General features: G+C 37.8%; 1 protein-coding gene across 5 annotated transcripts in view; it reads left to right on the top strand.

The window, feature by feature from the left end:
• LOC111147960 (VPS8, CORVET complex subunit) overlaps positions 1-19,882 on the top strand; it is a 245,202-nt gene that overhangs the window by 100,748 nt on the left and 124,572 nt on the right. For all 5 annotated transcript variants that reach the window (XM_022504289.1, XM_022504266.1, XM_022504272.1 and 2 more), the window contains 4 exons: positions 1,998-2,040; positions 3,468-3,540; positions 3,832-3,951; positions 16,820-16,891. In XM_022504289.1, coding sequence (XP_022359997.1) covers positions 1,998-2,040; positions 3,468-3,540; positions 3,832-3,951; positions 16,820-16,891 — 308 coding nt within the window. The remainder of the gene's footprint in view (positions 1-1,997; positions 2,041-3,467; positions 3,541-3,831; positions 3,952-16,819; positions 16,892-19,882) is intronic.

Genomic DNA, 19,882 nt, shown 5'->3' with positions numbered 1-19,882 from the left:
ATGCAAAACAAGGAGCACATCTAGAAGACAGCATAGGAGACAACCCAATTGTCTGTGGTTATGGTGATGAATTTTTTGATAAGGCAGCATTCAATGGAAAGAAGGTACCATCCATGAAAGAAATAATAAGCTGGACTTTGTTAAAATTAAAAACTTGTGCTCTATAAAAAACAGTATTAAGAGAAAGAAAATAATCCACAGATTGGGAGAAAATATTTGCAGAAGACTGTTACCTAAAGTATACAAAGAACTCTTGAAACTCAGCAATAAGAAGGTGAGCAACTAGATTTAAAAAATAGACAAATGATCTGAATAGTCATCTCACCAAAGAAGATACAGAGAGGTCAAGTATATGAAAAGATGTACAACATCATTAGGCCAGTAAAAATTAAAACAGCAAGATACCACTACATGCCTGTTGGAATGGCTAAAATCTGTAACACTGACAACACCAAATTCCGGCAGTGATGTGGAGCGGCAGGAACTCTAATTAGTTGCTGGTGGGAATGCATAATGGTACAGCCACTGTGGGAGACAGTTGGGCAGTTTCTAACTAAACTGTGTGATCCAGTAATTAATGCTCTTTCGTTTTTACCTAAAGTAGTTGAAGAACTGATGTCCACACAAAAACTTGCACACAGATGTTCATAGTATCTCTCTTCATAATTCCCAAATTTGGAAGTAACCAAGATGTACATTAGTAGGTGAATGGATAAACTGTGGTACATCTGTACTGTGGAATATTATTCACCACTAAAAAGATATGAAGTGTCAAACTATGAAAAGACATGGGGGAAACGTAAATGCATATCACTAATGAGAGAAGCCCAGCTGAAAAGGCTGCATATTCTGTGATTCCAATTACTTGACATTGTGGAAAAGGCAAAACTATGGAGACAATAAAAGAATCAGTGTTTGCTAGGGCTTGATGGAGAGGGAGGGATGAATAAGCTGAGCCCGGAGGACTTTAGAGTCTCTGTACAGTACTGTAATGGTGTTTGTACATCATCATACATTTACCAAAACTCATAGAGTGCACATCATTAAGGGTAAACCTTAATGTAAACTGTGGACTTCATGTGATGATGCATCACTGTAGATTCATTGATGGTAGGAAATGTACCACTCCGGAGTAGATATTGATAGAGGAAGAGATTGTGTGGTGTGGAGGTAGGGCATATGGGAAATCTCTATACCTTCCTCTCAATTTTGCTTTGAACCTAGTGAAACTTCTCTAAAAAATGAAGTTTATTAATTTTTAAAAAGTTTCAAAAAGGAAGCAGTATGTAATTATTCGTATAATTTTGAACAATTCAAGTTTATTTGTGCTTCAAACAACATAGATTTGGAGTACTTAGAAAAGATTACTGATTAAGAGAGGTACACTTGCTTGCATTATGCCTGTTATTCATGTATCAAAAATAAAAACTTCAGCTTATTGTCATTGTTACCGATCACAGATTCCTATAATCTGCACACCATAAGAATTACTGATCACTTGATCCATTCTTGTGTCTCCTGCTCTGTTCTATGTTGCCCTTACCCCTTGGCCTAAAACTAATCTTAGTGTCTTACTCTAAATACTTGTGAACAGTGGCTTTCTCAGCCCTAGAGCACAGTAAGTAGTAAGGGTCCATGTTACAAATGAGAAGACATTATAGTTATGCCTTAATACTACTTAACTGGTCTTTAACTCATCAACTCATTGCCTGTTCTACACCTTCCCCTGGTCCCAAGCTACTGGTTAAGCCAACAGTGCATGGTTCTCTACCCTCAGATGTACGCCTTCTACTGTAACCTTGTTTGACTCATGGATTCTGTATCTGTGAAAAGAATCTAACGGAAATTGTAAAAACAAGAATTAAAGTGGTCTTATCTCAAATTGTGTATTATTTAGGGAGATATCTTAATTGCCAAGTTTTATTTTTTTCCACATAAAGATTGTATTTCTGAAAAGGTTTTGAGAGGTATTGCTGAAGATACTTTTTCTATTTCAGATGAGCAAGTTGTTATGGGCAACAAGCTTCTTGTATATATTAGGTAAGAGATCTGTTTAAAAAAATTTATTTGTGTTCTCCTTCCATAACTGCCTCCCCCCTCCCCCACCCCGGTATTCTTATAGGTGTCGTCATCTCCTCTATGTATAGTGCTTTCCATGTTTCCGTGTTCGCATGTACAGTATGATTCTCAACTGCGGGCGATTTTGTGCCTCCCTCAGTGAACCCCCCCTCCCACCCTGAGTTTCTGCAATATCTAGAGTCATTTTTGTTTGTCACAGCTGGGGCTAGGGGAGGGATGCTGCTGGCATCTTGGGGGTGGTGGCCAGAGATGTTCCTGGTGTCCTGCTGTGCACAGGGCAGTCCACACAATGAAGAATTGTCTCTGTCAAAATATCAATAAGGCTGAGGTTGAGAAAGCCCAGCGGTAGAGTATTTTACTTTTACTACTGTCAGCTCTGCAATATGTGTTGTCTCTGTTTTATATAAAAGGGCAAGAGATATGTTTAGATCATGAGAAAGTTAGTGACAAGAGATTAAGCTGTGAACTGTTTATCTCCTTACTCTCCAACCAGGAGACTGTGCAGGCTCAGAATTGTGTCCTGATAGAACTTTAAGACAGATGACTGGCTGCCAGACTAGACTGGCAGAACCTGCCAGAGTGTTATTTTAGCTCCTATCTAGTGTCAGAGTTAGCTTTGAGACCTGTTTCACACTTGTTACATTGATTCTTGAAAACAGTACAGCATCTGCTTGGTACTCTATTATCTGTACTTTACACTTCTTAGAAGATGCTGTCCCTAATCCAACATTCAGAATTGATGACTAGTTCAAAAAGTTTAAGATCAGTCTCCGCCCCCCACCTCCGCCAATGAGGACATACTCAGAAGACATCTCTATAGTTCAGCCCACAAAGCATAATCCATTAAAGCATTATCTATAAGGAAGGTCTGATTTAGAAGTAAAACTGAGCAGTTAATTTCTCATCAGGTCCTCCTCTCCCTGAAGACTTGTCCTATTGAGGACATTTTCCACACATTGGTTAGCCTAGCTCATTCCCTGGCTTTGATCACTGTTCTTAGAGCCACTGGCTCAAAGTCCCTGAAAACATTAGGCTTTTTGCCAGTAAATCATAGCGCAGTGGTGCCATTAGGCTTTTTCTGGTGCTGGGTGTGAGACCTTCGGATAATCTGTTCTCATTCCTTTTTGTCCACTTCTGCGGCCTGGGTTTTTCTTAGGAAAAATGAGAAGAAATGAAAGTGCTTACTCTGTCATGGGATGTGTTCTTTCACCACCATCCCTGTTGGCCCGTTTCTGAACAGGCTCTCACCTTAATCGAATTTGAACTTGACCTGAAAAAAGCTGAGCCTGCTTAAAAATCAAATGACTATGTTGGGTTTGAGAAACTGTGTGCTACCTGAAGTCAGCCCACTACAAGTCACCAACTCTGTTCTCTTTCTTTTCTCCTAGCTGTTGTCTTGCGGGCCGAGCCTATCCCCTTGGTGATATCCCTGAAGATCTTGTTCCCTTGGTTAAAAACCAGGTTGGTGCTATTTCCACAGCATTTTTATGATCACTTCTTGTTAAATGCAAGAAAGAGGAACTGTAATTGAGGGTTACATGTGAGTCAGGAGCTGTCTGCAGTGGTAGCAGAGAGCCTCCCCCACTCATCACGGCCGCCAGGAAGTAGAGCTGAGACAGGTTAGAAAAGTTATTAAGTGGTAGCAATTTAGACCAAATTCGACCTGCCTTTATTTTGTCCAAATGGGAATCGTTGCTTCAGCAAGATACTTTGTAAGGAGAGAAAATAATCAACATTTCTTTCAACTTGCAGGTTTTTGAATTTCTGATTCGCTTGCATTCAGCAGAAGCTTCCCCCGAGGAAGAAATCTACCCCTACATTCGGACTCTGCTACATTTTGACACAAGAGAATTTCTAAATGTGTTGGCACTGGTAAGAGATAATATGATTTTAAGGTATTTTTAGAGGAAACAGGGTGATAAATTCTTTTTAATAGAAAGAAGGATGTGTGTGCAGGTACAATTTTTATGCCCTAACAGTGAGCAGTAAACATTTTAACATGTTTAATTTTGTTCTGCCCCCCATATTTCCTAATTCTTTATCTCCCTTCTTTCCCTCCCACTTCTGTCCCTCCCATCCTTCCTCCCATCTTCCCCTGTGTCTGTCTCTTTCTACCACATCCTTATCAAAAAGTTAAAGCAGTATTAGATATGTGTAGCATGTTTGGTTTCATAAATTATAGTAGTTGACATACTGAATATGGAAGAAGGCTCTGATGGACTTGTAGTGGTGATGATTGTGGAAGTCACTGGAGTCTAAATGGAACACGGAAGCTTCCTGCTGAAAAAGTGACGTTATGCATATTTAATTAAAGATGGATTTGAGTGAGCCAGGTTCTCCATGCAAATACTCCCAAGGGAATAATTACATAACACATAATATATCGGTCCAATTAAATAGGATTATAATGTTTTTAAAAAATCTTTTGATAACATGAACAGAGTTTATATTTCAGTGTTTAGTGAAGCCGGAGCCTCACAATGTATAAGACGCACACAAATGTTATATATACGAAGTATTTAGAGAAGAAAGACCAGAAGGAAATACACCTAAATATTGTTAGTGATTAACTGTGAAATGGGGCAAATTTCTTTAATGATCGTACATTTAAAGTTGAATAATGTAATAAACTGTTAAAAAATGCCTGTGAGAAGGAAAAGATTCCCAGTTATACTTTTAATTGGTTTATTTGAATATCTGACTTCAGAAGTGGTAATTTTAATTGCACAGAAAGAAGGGAGAAGAGACTTAGAAGTGGAAGTCCGACCTAGTTGGTTTAAGAACCCTTAGAGAACATAAGGGTACTTGCTATCCAGCATGTAGAAAATGAGAAAGAGAAAGTCATGAGCAGGGTTACAGAAAGAGTGGTGGAGAGCAACAAAGAATTCTAACTCATTTTCATTTTTGTAAGGGCTCTGGTAGCACTGAAGACCATGTGGAATTGTGCTGACATCTGAATTACGAGGATTGACAATAAGGCTGTAGTACAATCTTGTTTGCTTGAGAAATAGTTGAGCACCTACTATATCACATGGTCTGTACTGTCTGGCGTGTACCATTGCCTTACAAGCTCTAAAGCCTGTGTTGGTGGAGAATGTAGAGGACGTAGACTTTGAGATCAGTAATTACGCACAATGCAGTGCTGCCATTGGAGAAGTGCAGGATGCTGCGCTCACACCTACGAGAGAATCTCATGGGAGGTTTATTAAAGAAGGTTTCTTATAGGAAATGATGTCCATGTGAGTCTCAAAGGATGAATAGAAGTTAGGTTAAGGTTAGGGGAAAATATTCTTGGAAGAAGGAAAAATATGTGAAAAGACCTGGAAACAAGACAGAGCAAGGTAGGCTCAAGGAATTTGGGGGTAAAAAATCAGTATGGCCACATCCCTAAGTGTACGGAAGCCTATAGTAAGAAACAAATCTGGGGGCACCTGGGTGGCTCAGTGGGTTAAAGCCTCTGCCTTCGGCTCAGGTCATGATCCCAGAGTCCTGGGATCGAGCCCCACATCAGGCTCTCTGCTCCGCGGGGATCCTGCTTTCTCCTCTCTCTCTCTCTGCCTGTCTCTCTGCCTACTTGTGATCTCTGTCAAGTAAATAAAAAAAAAAAAAAAAAAAAAAAAGAAACAAATCTGAAGAGGTAGGTGAAGACTGAGTTTTGTAACCCATGGTGAGAAGTTTGGATTTTACACTGGAGCAGTAGGTAGCCACTAAAACATTTTAGGCAAAGGAATATCATGATTTATAGTTTAGGAAAATTCCCTATGACTATTGTATGAAAATGGGTTGAAATAAGACAATTTTAAAGGCAAGAAGATCTGTTAGCAAATTTTTATACTTATCTAAGTAAGGGTGCCTGGGTGGCTCAGTGGGTTAAGCGTCTGCCTTTGGCTCAGGTTATGATCCCAGAGTCCCAGGATTGAGCCCCACATTGGTCTCCCTGCTCGGTGGGGAGTCTGCTTCTCCCTCTCCCTCTGCCCCTTCCCTGTTCTTTCTCTCTCAAATAGATAAAATCTTAAAGAAATAGGTAGAAGATTAAAGGTGACTCGAATTAGGGCAGTGACTCCAGGCATAATAAGACGTGAAAGGATTTAAAAGATATTTTAGGAAGCAAATTGGCCTTAAACTTGGGACTTATTGCATAGTTGGATGTGAAGGATAAGATAAATGGGAAGCATCAAAGATTCCTAGATTTCTGACTTGGTTAACTGGGTGTATAGTGGTTTATATATTCAGTAGGCAATCAGGAGAAACCAGTTTCTTGGTAGATGAGGGGGTAGAATAGGGTTATGGTGAGGGATGGGGGAGTACAGATATTAATTCTCCTTTGGACTTAATGAATTTGAAATGCCTGAAAGATATGTGGAGGTTTTCTTCCGTGCTTGTATCAAGTGTTGGCTGCAAGCCCAAGTACCAGAGCTGGAGAAATTGTTAAGGCCTAGGATCTGAAATCCTGAATTCACTACCTATTTTGCCATGATTGATTGATCATATAACTTTCCTAATTCAGTTAATATATCTTAATAAAAACATTTTCAGGGAGACACAAAATAATTTACATGACAGATTTTTAAATCACATTTACCACCTTTTTTCATTTAGGAATATTTTTTCAAGTAAAGTTTTAAAATTTAGCTTCCTTGAGGTATAATTTATGAAAAATGTAGTTCATCCATTTCAAGAGAAGACTTTGACAAATGTATAGTCTTGTGACCTCTCCTGCAATCCAGATATGGAACACTTCCATGACACTTGCAGTTTTGTAGTTAGTCTCAAACCCCAACCACTGCCAGTTCCCAATTTGCTTTCTAACACTGAAATTTTGCCTTTTCCAGAATGTCCTATAAATAAAATCATAAACTCTGTAGTTTGGGAGCTTCTTTCACTTAAAATAATGCTTTTGATATTTATCAATGCTGTTGCTTATATCAATAGGTTGTTCCCTTTTTTTGAAGTTTTTATTGAAATTCCAGTTAGTTAACATACCCTGTAATATTAGTTTCAAGTGTATGGTATAGTGATCCACTACTTCCATGAACCCATGCTCATCACAACATGTATACGCCTTCATCCCCACCCCTGATTTCCCCCATCCCTGCCCACCTCACCTCTGGTAACCATTAGTTTGTTCTCTAGAGTTAACAGATCACTTCTTGGTTTGCCTCTCTCTCTTTTATTCCCTTTGCTTGTTTGTTTTGTTTCTTAAATTCCACGTATGAGTGAAATCATATGGTTTTAGTCTTTCTCTGACTTTGTTCACTTAGGTAATACTCTCTAGCTCCATCTGTGCCATTGTAAATGGCAAGATTTCATTCTTTTTTATGGCTGAGTACTATCCCATTGTGTGTATATACCATATCTTTTTTCTCCATTCATCAATCGATGGACACTTGAGCTGCATCCGTAATTTGGCTATCATAGATAATGCTGCTATAAACATCAGAATGCATGTATCCCTTTGATTTAGTATTTTTTGTAATCTTTGGGTAAATAAATACTCAGTCGTGCAATTGCTGGGTTGTGGGATAACTCTAATTTTAATGTTCTGAGGAACCTCATACTGTTTTCCATCATGGCGGCACCAGTTTGCACTCCCACCCACAGTGCGAGAGGGTTCCCTTCTCTCCACATCCTTGCCAACACCTGTTGTTTCTGTGTTGTTGATGTTAGCCATTCTGACAGGTGTGAGGTGATACCTCATTGTAGTTTTTGATTTACATTTCCCTGATGATAAGTGAGGTTGAGCATCTTTTCATGTGTCTGTTGGCCATCTGTATGTCTTCTTGGAGAAATGTCTATTCATGTCTTCTGCCCATTTTTTAATTGATTTTTTTTTTAGGTGTTGAGTTTTAAAAGTTCTTTATGTATTTTGGATATTAATGTTTTATCAGATACATCATTTGCAAATATCTTCTCCCATTCCATAGGTTGCCTTTTAGTTTTATTGATTGTTTCCTTCACTGTCCAGAAGCTTTTTAATTTAATGTAGTCTCAGTAGTTAATGTTTGGTTTTGTTTCCAGTACCTCAGGAGACACATCTAGAAAGAAGTTGCTATGGCTGATGTCCAAGAAGTTACTGCCTGCGCTCTCCTCTAGGATTTTTTGGTTTCTGGTCTTATATTTAAGTCCTAATTAATTTTGAGTTAATTCTTGTGTATGGTGTAAGAAAGTGTTCCAGTTTCATTCTTTTGCAGGTGGTTGTCCGGTTTTCCCAACACCATTTGTTGAAGACACTGTTTTTTCCCCCATTGGATATTCTTGCCTGCTTTGTTGAGAATTATGGGTTCATTTGTGGGTTTTCTATTCTCTTGCATTGATCTACGTGTCTGTTTTTGTGTCAGTACCATAGTATTTTGATTACAGCTTTGTACTATAATTTAAAGTCCAGAATTGTGATGTCTATAGCTTTGCTTTTTTTTTTTTCCCAAGATTGCATTGGCTATTTAGGATCTTTCGTGGTTCCATACAAACTGTAGGATTGTTTGTTCTAGCTCTGTGAAGAAGGCTGTTGGTATTTTAATAGGGATTGCATTAAATCTGTCGATTTCTTTGGGTAGTAGAGATTTTTAACAATATTTTTCCAGGGGTGCCTTGGTGGTTTAGTCAGTTAGGTGTCTGCCCAGGGTCTTGGGATCGAGCCCTGCATTGGGCTCCTTACTCAGCAGGGAGTCTACTTCTCCCTCTCCCTCTAACTGCTGCTCCCCCTGCTATCTCTGTCAAATAAATAAATAAATAAAAACATTTTTAAAAAAATACCTGTTTTTCCCATCCATGAGCATGGAATAGCTTTCCATTGTGTCATCTTCAGTTTCTTCCATCAGTATTTTATAGTTTTCAGAGTACAGGTCTTTCACCTCTTTCATTAGATTTATTTCTAGATATCTTACTGGTTTTGGTGCGGTTGATTCCTTAATTTCTCTTTCTGCTGCTTCATTATTGGTGTTTAGAAATGCAACAGATTTCTGTACATTTACTTTATATACTGCAATTTTACTGAATTTGTTTATCAGTTCTAGCAATTTTTGGTTGAGTCTTTAGGGTTTTCTCTATATAGTGTCATGTCATCTGCAAATAGTGACAGTTTTACTTGTTCCTTGCCGATTTGGATGCCTTTTATTCCTTTTTGTTATCTGATTGCTAAGGCTAGAACTTCTAGTACTATGTTGAATAAAAAAGGTGAGAGTGGACATCCTCATTTTGTTCCTGACCTAGAGGAAAAGCTGCCAGTTTTTCTCCATGTAGTATGATACTAACTGTGGGCTTTTCATATATGGCCTTTTTTATGTTGAGGTATGTTTCCTCTAAACCTCCTTTGTTGGGAGTTTTTATCATGAATTATTGTTGTACTTTGTCAAAGGCTTTTTCTGTATCTGTTGAAAGGATCATATGGTTCTTATCCTTTCTTTTGTTAATGTGATGTATCACATTGATTGACTTGTGAATTTTGAACCAGCAACCTGGGAATCAATCTATTTGATCACTGTGAATGATTTTTCTTTAATGTATTGTTGGATTTGGTTTGCTAGTATTTCATTGAGAAATTTTACATCTGTGTTCCTCAGGAATATTGGCCTGTAGTTCTCTTTTTTTTGTGATGTCTATCCGGTTTTGGCATCAGGGTAATGCTGGCCTCATACAGTGAATTTGGAAGTTTTACTCCCTTTTCTATTTTTTGGAATAGTTTGAGAAGAATAGGTACTAACTCTCCTTTAAATGTTTTAAGTAGCTATTAACTCTTCTTTAGAATTTGCCTGAGAAGACATCTGGTCCTGAATTTTTGTTTGTTGGGAGTTTTTTTTAATTATTAAGTTTCTTTGCTGGTTATTGGTCTATTCGAGTTTTCTATCTCTTCCTATATCAGTTTTGGTAGTTTATATATTCCTAGGAATTTATCCATTTCTTCTGGGTTGTACATTAGTTGGCATATAGTTTTTCACAACATTCTTCTATAATTGTTTGTGTTTCTGTGGTATTGGTTATTATTTCTTTGCTCTCATTTGTGATTTTATTTAATTGGGTCCTTTCTCTTTTGTTTTTGGTAAGACTGGCTGGGGTTTATCAATTTTACTAACTTTTTCAAAGAACCAGCTCCTGGTTTCATTGATCTATTGCATTTTTAGTTTCTATCTCATTCATTTCTCCTCCAATCTTTATTATTTCCTTCCTATTACTGTTTTGGGATTTGTTTGCTGTCCTTTTCCTAGCTCATTTAGGTGTTAAGATTGTTTGAGATTCTTCTTGCTTTTTGAGGTGGGCCTACTATGTACTACTGTGTATTTCCCTCTTAGAACCACTTCTGCTGCATCCCAAAGCTCATACCATTGTGTTTTCATTTTCATTTGTGTCCATGTATTTTTTTAGTTTCTTTTGATTTCCTGGTTCACCTGTTCATTGTTGTGTCGCATGTTGTTTCACGCCCTTGTATTTGTGGTCTTACCAGACTTTTCTTGCGGTTGACTTCTAGTTTCATAACGTTGGGGTCAGTAAAGGGGCATGGTATGATTTCAGTCTTTTTGTACTTGTTGAGACCTGTTTTGTTACCTAATAGGTTGTGATTTATTCTAGGGAATGTTCCACGTGCTCTTGAAAAGAATGTGTATTCTGCTGTTTTAGCCCAACTGGTCCAGTGTGTCTTTCAAAACCACTGTTCCCTTGTTGATTTTTCTGTTTAGATGATCTGTCCATTGATGTAAGTAGGGTGGTAAAGTCCCCTACTATTATTGTATTATTAATAGTTCCTTTATGTTTGTTACTAGTTGTGTTATATATTTGGGTGCTACCATTTTCAGTGCATAAATATTTACAATTGGTATATCTGGTTGGATTGTTCCCTTTATTATTATATAGTACCCTTCTTTGTCTCTTGTTACAGTCTTTGTTTTAAAGATTTTATTTATTTATTTGACAGACAGAAATCACAAGTAGACAGAGAGGCAAACAGAGAGAGGAGGAAGCAGGCTTCCTGCTGAGCAGAGAGCCTAATGCGGGGCTCGATCCCAGGACTCTGAGATCATGACCTGAGCTGAAGGCAGAGGCTTTAACCCACTGAGCCACCCAGGTGCCCCCAGTCTTTGTTTTAAAAGTCTAGTTTGTCCAATATAGGTATTGCTACTCCAGCTTTCTTTTGACATCCATTTGCATTGCATGATCAGTATTTCTCCATCTCCTCACTTTCAATCTGAAGGTGTGTTTAGGTCTAAAATGACCCTCTTGTAGGCAACATATAGATGGGTCTTGTTTTCTTATGCATTCTGACACCCTATGCCTTTTGATTGGAGCATTTAGTCCATTTATATTCAGAGTTATTATCGATATGTATTTATTGCCATTTTATTACTTGTTTTGGAAGATTTTTCTCTGATCCTTTCTTGTCTTTCTCTCATGTTTTACTGGTTTTCTTTTGTGATGTATTTGGATTTCTTTCTCTTTATTCTTTGTGTGTTTATTAGGGAGTTTTGATATTGGTCACCATTAGGTTTGTATATTACCTCTTTTGTAAATAGCAGTCTGTATTAAGTTGATGGCTGTTCAGATTGGCACGGATTCTTTTCTCTACACATTTTGAGTATATGTTATTACATTTTATATCCTTTTTTGTGTGTGAGTCCTCGACTGAATTTTACAGAAATATTCATTTTTACTGCTTTGTGTTTCCTGCATTTATACTATCACTTTTGTTTTCTCCCTTCCACTCGAAGAGTCCCCTTTAATATTTCTTGCAGTGCTGGTTTACTCATCACAAACTCTTAGCTTTTTTCTGGGAAACTCTTTATCTCTCCTTCTATTCCAAATGGTAGCCTTGCTGGATAGAATATTCTTGGCTGCAGATTTTTCCTAGTCAGCATTTTGAATGTATTGTGCACTCCCTTCTGGCCTGCCAAGATTTCTGTTGAAAAATCTCTTTGAAAAGAAAACCCTAGCCTTATGGGTTTTCCCTTGTAAGTTAATGACTTCTTTTGTTGCTTTTAAGATTTTTTTATCACTATATTTTGCCATTTTAATTATGGTATGTCTTGGTTTTGGCCTGCTTTTGTTGATTTTGATGGGAGTTCTCTTTGCCTCTTGGATCTGTAAGTCTGTTCCCTTCCCCAGATTAGGGAAATTTTTAGCCATTATTTCTTAAAATAAATTTTCTGCCCCCTTTTCTCTTTCTTCTTCTAGATGCCTTTAATATGAATGTTATTATATTTAGTAGAGTAACTAAGTTCCCTGAGTCTATTCTTGTTGCATAATTTTTTCTCTCTTTTGTTCAGCTTCATTGCTTTCTGTTACTGTTTCTTCTAGGTCATCAATTCATTCCTCAGCTTCTTCCAGCCTGCTGTTCACTGCATCAAATGTGTTTCTAATCTCGTTTATTACGCTCTTCATCTTTCTTTTTTAACTCTTTTATGTTTGTGGTAAGGGTCTTATTGATGTCTTCTGTTCTTTTCTCAAACCCAGTGGGTAGTCCTATGATTGTTGCTTTAAATTCTCCTTAAGGCATGTTACATGTATCTGTTTCATGTAGATCTCTGGCTGTTATTTCTTGCTCTCTCTTGTTCTTTCATTTAGGATAAATTCCTGTCTTTATATTTTGTCTAAATTGCTTCCACCTTATAAGGGTTAGAAAAGCCAGTTATGTGTCCTGCTCCTGGAAGTAATGGCCTTATGATAAAGAGGTCATGTAGTGTCCAGGGCTTGTCACTTCATGGAATGTCATCAGTGTGTACTGTGTGTGTTCTGTTGTGTTCTGGCTGCTCTATCCTTCATGCCAGTCACCTGCAGAGACTCTCCTTGCTTGCTGTGGGCATTGTTTCATCCCTGGCCTGAATGTGGTGAGTTTTAACTAGGTTTACTCTGATCTGCTTGTGAAATGAGACCTGTCACCACCTACATTGGAACTGAGGCCCTGCCAAACTCTCTGGTTAGGCGACTTAGTGTGGGTAGGGGTTTATGCTGGTCTTCTTGGGGAGGGGCTCACCAAGCTGGGATTGAGGGAAGTGTGACTGAGAAGGGCAGCTCTACTAGAGCTCAGAGGGATTGGGCTTGGGTGAAAGCAAGTTAGACAGCCAGTGTTACCTACAGGTGGCTCTGTGTTTATACTGAGTTGTGGCACCAGCCAGCTCCTTTCTTCCTGGAGGGGTATGCCCATGAACATTGCCTCTCAGGGATATGCTCCAGAATAGCAAATAATCTCCCACTGTGTCCCCCAGGCACTCTTCAGATTGCTGTTTCCATGGTATCTGCCCCCAAATTGTTCATCTGCCTTCTCTCCAGGAGTACTACAGTACCTTCTAGGCTTTATCCCAGCCAAGCCTGCTGACCTTTAAAATTCCAGGCTTTAAGCCCTGCTCGTTGCAAGAAGTCATAAAACTCAGCCCCTCTCATTTCCTAAGCCAGTGGCTCTAGGGAAATGTTTTCCTTATGCATTCCCCTGGGTGCTCCTCTCCCTCTCTCTCTTTCTCTCACTCTTATTCTCACTTCTCTGTGACCTCCCTCCCTCCTCTTCACAGCAGCTTCAACCCTTTGCTCCCCTAAACTACGTCTCCATGCTTTATGCCTTCTTCAGTGTAGCCTCTTTTCTCCCTTTAGTTGTGGAGTTTGTTCTGTCAGTCTTCAGGTCAATTTCTGGTGTATGTAGGATGATTTGATAGTTACCTAGTTGTATTTGTGGGACTAGGCGAGCCTAGGGTCCTTCTACTCTGCTGCCATCTTCTTCCAAACCAGTTTTTTCCTTTTTATGGCTGTATAATTTTCCATTTTATGGGTATACAATTTGCTGATCTGTTCACCAGTAGATGGTCCTTGGAGTTATTTTGTGTTTTAGGCTCTTATGAATACAGCTATTATGAACATCTACATAGAGGCCTTTGTATGGACATACATTTCTGTTTCTCTTGGGTAAATACTAAAAGCTAGAATTGCTGGGTCTTTTGTTAAATGCATTCTTTTACTTTGTCAGAAACTGACATGCTGTTTTCTAAAGTGGTTCTACCATTTTACATTCCTACTAGAAGTATAGATGAGTATCAATCAGTTCCTTCATCTCACCAACACTTGGCTATAGTTGATCTTTTAAAATTGACCGTTCTAAAAGGTGTGTGGTGGTATCTCGTGGTTTTTATCTATATTTTCCTTCTGACTAATGAGATTAAGCATCTTTTCATTAAAATAGATTGTAGAGAAGATATGTTTGTCATCCATATAGTCTCTTTGGTGAAATATCTGTTCATTTTTTTTTTAAATTGTGTTTATTTTCTTGTCTGGTTTTAAAAGTTCTTTACAAATTTTAAATACAAGTTCTTTATCAGATTACATAAGCTTACCAAATGTTTTCTACCAGTCTAGTGTGTCTTTAAAGACTAACAGTTTTGTTCAAAGATATCACTCAGAATTGATTGTTTGGGGTTGTTTTTACCATGTATACTGTAGGCCTTTTCAGGGTGTCAATTCATGTCTTTATTTCAAGAAAGTTTTCTTGAATTACAGATTGAAGTGCTTTTCCTACTTCATTATTTTGTATTTTGTCTTAAACTGCAATTATTTGTGTGTTGTATTTTCTTTATCTTCTTTATTTGTCACCTTTTCTCTGATCTGTTTTACCTTCTTATTTAAATTTCATTTTCTTAGTTCTTTTCATTTATGTTTTCTAGTTCTCCTATTTTACTTTTGGTCATGTCTTTTCTCCCCAGGGTGGCTTGTATGCCTTTGTACTTCACAAACTGTGTCATTCTCCATTAGGACATCTTTGCATATTATTCCTCTCACCAAGCATTGTATAAGTAGAAGCGTCTTTGTGGAATGATAGTGTTTTAATAGTGATACGCCATGGTAGTGGCAGCTGTTAAGTTCAACCAAAATACGTGATCATGTATATCATAATATTCATACTGTGGTATATTACCGCTTAATTATGTTTATAGAAGTAAATGTTCAGTATCTGTTTCAAAGTAGTGAGTACATGCTGCCAAAAAGGAAAATAGATGAGAAGTTCTTTTTTACTAGCTGTCACTGCTGTTGCTTTTTAATACAGATGTTAATTCTCCACGATTTTGTGTTTTCGTTGAATAGCATTTGTATTAGCAGATAATACCGTCTATTTGTATCTGCAAAGTGACCTCTCACTTTGGCAAGATGGGGTCAGGGTAGAGTTATGTGTTTGTGTTAGCGTGTTCATGTTTGTTGTTTTTGTAAACCTGCAGGTAGAACTGAGAGACTTTCTAGTTCATCTTTCTGTCTTTAGACAGGGTAATATTTAACCCACTTAAACATTAAAATATCTTCTTTTTGAGTTCGCAGATTGAGAGTTCCTACAGTCTCCTTGGTAACTTGTGTCAGCATTTTTCAACTAACTGGCAGCAAAGTAGTTTAGTTGAAGAAAGAGTTTTAAAAAAAGAAAAGATTCTGTTTTTCTCTGTCATTAAGCAGACAAACAAGCATCCATTTGTTTAAAGCACTTAGTGTGTGTCAGGAAAGTAGAAGGAAGGGCATGCTAACTGGAAAACATCATGAGGAGAGGTACTTGGGAGAAGTTGGGGAAGTTCAGGGCCCATTTACACAGTAGCAGTATTTGGGTTGAATGTAACCATGATGTAGTCTTGGAAGTTGATGGCTGTGAAATTCCTTCTTTTTTTTAATCTAATCATTTAAATTTTTATTTATTTATTTATTATTTATTTTAAAAAGATTTTATTTATTCATTTGACAGACAGAGATCACAAGTAGGCAGAGAGGCAGGCAGAGAGAAAGGGGGAAGCAGGCTCCCTGCTGAGCAGAGAGCCCGATACAGGGCTTGATCCCGGGACTCTGGGATCATGACCTGAACTGAAGGCAGAGGCTTTAACCCACTGAGCCACCCAGGTGCCCCATAATTATTTAATTTTTAAATGGGACAATATATATTTTTTTAGGAAAATAAGCAGTAAATTATTGGTGTATGGATTCAAATATTTCTAAGACCCACATGTGCTACATGAAAACCAGAGGAAAGATCTTCAATTCTTTCATCATTTTTATTACTTAATAAATAATTTCATTTCAGTTTTTTGGTAGTGAACACCATTCTTATTCTCATATATGCATTTTGTAAGTATTAGGTATTTTCAGAATCTGACGCTGTCATTTACTTTGGTGCATGTTCTTTGAAAATATATTTGGCTCTACTTGCACAGGGATATAAAAGTGCTATAGTTGGCAGTGTTTTGAAAATAAAATACCTAATCTTTGTGTGTGTAGGCTTGAGGATTTTAACATTGTGATGATTTTAGCATAATTTTTAGGAAATATCTATCATTGAACATCATTTTGTTTTTAGTTGTCATGGAAATGATGAAAGTTATTTTTCAGGAAAGTTAATGAACTGTACTTCAGCTATTATTTTCAAAGAGTAGTGGGAATGATGGCAGAGCATGTAACCTGTAGTTCATCTTCTCAAACCCTTGTTCACAAGTTGCCTTTTGTCATTAGTGTTTTTTCTTTTTCATTGCCTATGAACTTTCTCAAATCACTCTTTGGTAGTGTGATAGTTGCTATATTTTTATACTTATTATTAATTTTTCAAGTCCCAGGATACCATGCAATAGTAAATGCTATAGCTTTCTGCCTAACTTGCTAAAAGCAACTTATTATTTAAAGGTATATAAGGAAAAACCTGATGAGGAATGGTTACCTTATTTGGGATTTTACCAGACTATTAATAAGAATTTAATAAATTGTTTCCTTCTAACATTTGCAAATAATTATTTTAAAAATTTCTTCCTGCTAGACCTTTGAAGATTTTAAAAATGACAAGCAAGCTGTAGAATATCAACAACGAATTGTGGATATTTTGTTGAAAGTAAGTATTCTGAGAATAGATGTCTTTGTATTGATGATTGTTTGTTTGTTTGTTGGGGGGAGGGTTATAGGGAGAGGGTTAGAGAGAATCTTATGCAGGCTCCATGCCCAGTGTGGAGCCTGATGCAGGGCTCGATCACATATCCTGAGGTCATGACTTGAGCCAAAACCAAGAGTCATATACTTAACCAACTGAGCCACCAGGTGCCCCATATTGGTGTTTATTTTAAGAAAGCTGAATTGTTTTATAGCAAGTTCTAAAATGATCCTCTTCAATGAAGCAGTGTGTTCAATTCATTTAAAAATTTTATTGTAATATCTTTGTCTTTCAAACCTGAATAAAATACTAATCATTTTAAAAAAAAATGTATTTCAGCTGTAGACTAGATATAGGATATAAGGTACTATTGTGAAATGCATATTGTGGTAGTTGCTGTATCAGTATGATTATGTGGAATAATGGTGACTAACTTCAGAATGCTTTGAGAAAATAATTAACGTGAAGAATCTTCTTCCATCTCATACCAGCCTTGCTGTGTTGCTTATTTGGTACTGTCGTCTGACCGTGGCACTGAGATGGTGGGCACAACTTCAGAATTATTAGAGGCACACAGAGATGATCATCTCAGTTTAAATCTAACCAGATTCAGTCCAAAGCTATTTTGAGATCCATGCTACTGCTAATGAATGAATGCAGAGACAGATTCTTTTCCTTTCCATCTGCACAGCTTGAACCAGGCCAGTTTCTTCTTATAGTTGAGATCTTAGAATTTTCATCCTGTTCATTTGGCTGTAAAATGGAGGTGTCTTCCTTTTAGTGAATTTTAGATTATTTTGGGCAAGAGAGCAAAATCAAAACGTTCTCTAATTGTGTATGACACTAATGCATTGCATTTATAATAGTTCTTTATAATTTTCAAAACACATTTATATACATTATCTTATTTGAGCCATTTATTGACCTTGTAAGATAGGCAGTGATGAATATGAGAATAGGATTTGCTCAGCCTCCAAATAATGCCAGTTTGATCCAGGTAGGGGGTGTGGAGAATTTTTACTTGGGTCTCCTAAACAGTCTCTCTATACCTAATCTTGTCTTTAGTTTGTGATCTTGCCTTTCTTTTATTCTTCTGTGGCTCCCTATTGGATCAGTTGGAATTAAGTTCCACTGTGAGAGAAAATCAAAATAACAATAGTTTAATTGTGATGGGAATTTATTTTTCTCATGAAAGTCTAGGGGTCAGCAACCTGTTCTAGTAGAGTGGCTTCACAGACTTACCAGGGATGCAGATGCCTTCTGCTTTAGCTGTTGTTATTTTTAGTACACGGTTTCTGTCTTTGGTCCAATGGACGGCTCTAGCCATCACCTGAACATTCTAGCCAGTCTGAATGCAGAAAGAGATGAAGCAGAGTTTCCTCTCTCTAAGAAGACTTTTTAGAAGTTGTATACTACAATTCAGCTTACAACATGTTGATCAGAACTTAGATATATTGCTTCTCAGCTGCTAAGAGAGACTGAGAAATGTACTCCATGTTATGGGTGACCATGTGTTTAGCCTAAAATGAGGAGTGCTGTTTCTAAGTTAGGAGGGAAGAGCAGATGTTGGAGCACAATTCCTGGTTTCTGTCATACTCATCTGTAGTTGTCGAATATGACATCCAAAATCCTTCTGTATTTTCTGGTCCCTGATTACTTCTTTATAATTGCTCTCTTCTCCTATCCCTGACACACCCCCTGTGGCACACACATTCTTTGTATTAATGAACTTCTCAACCGTATTAAATTATTGCGATTCACTAAACTGCGTCATCTCTATGTCTTACGTTCTTTGTGTGAATTTCCTTTCATCCCATCATGCCCTTCCTTCCCTTTCCCCGCCTGGCAAATTCCTAACCATTTTCCAAGACAGAACTCAAATATCATCCACGAGAAACTCCTTTAGAATCGTTTCCACACTTTGAGTTTGATTAGTTGCCCCTTCTCCATGTTCATACTTATGCGGCACATGGCACGCTGTGAGGGAATTGTTTACAGGTTTATTTTCCTGCCTGGAGTTGAGTTTCCGTTAAGCAGAGACTATGAGGATTTTTGTGTGTGTGTCACTGTTTTAACATGCCCCGAGTATGTCCAGCACAATGTGTGCATGCTGGTAAGTGGTCAAGACATGTTTGCAAGTAGAGTGAATGGGAGTTTGAATTTAAAACTGTGCCAAGTTGGAGGAACAATCCAGATGAAGAAAATAGCGCTCCGTGAAGTACTTAAACTATTACAGTTGGTGAATTGCTACCCTTGTATATTGTTTTGTATTGCCTACCTTGGGTCATTGAAGATTAAACTCTTGAGATTATTTTCTCATTTCTGATGAGAGAGTCCTATTAACAAGTGTGCTGCTGACAGAGCCAGTGAACGTGGGAATGCAGCAAGGACCAGAGAACTGGATGAGCATCAGAGCTAAGGTGATACTATGTGTCTGAATGACTACAGACATGGAAGTGAAAAGCTGTTCCTTTGTGACTTTATATAAGATTGCTCAGACAAATTTTTTAAGCGTGGTTCCTGGAATAGGTAAGAGAAGAATGGAGAGAAACCAGAATTTCGAGGATGATAACTGTTAGACACTTGGTAAGGTGCCAAGGGAATTGGCTGAGAGTTAGAAGTGTTTTCTCAGAAGGTGTTTCTAGGATCAGTTGGTAAAGCGGTCCACACCTAGAGAGTAAAAGGATGGGGAAAAGCCGAGTGGAGCAGTAGCTGGGCCCAAAAGTTGAGTCTAGGAAAGCACCTGCGCACTGCAAGGGAGTGATGATGGAGTATCTTAAAGCAATAGAGAGTTCTTTGAATATTGTCAGTTGGAACTTAGAAACACAAAAAGATTATAACTTGAAGTATTCTCCTACTGTGGTAATGAAGAATTATGCACTTGAGCAAGCTGTGGTTGCCAGACCAAAGTAGGACGAGTTAAAGAAAGGGGTACACTGCTAGCAAAATAGGAAG

This window comes from Enhydra lutris, unplaced genomic scaffold, assembly GCF_002288905.1.
Source record: "Enhydra lutris kenyoni isolate GAN:26980312 unplaced genomic scaffold, ASM228890v2 scaffoldscaffold2, whole genome shotgun sequence".
Classification (NCBI taxonomy): Eukaryota; Metazoa; Chordata; class Mammalia; order Carnivora; family Mustelidae; genus Enhydra; species Enhydra lutris.
The sequence above is the reverse complement of the archived record's forward strand: the minus strand, read 5'-3'. Positions and strand labels throughout refer to the sequence as shown.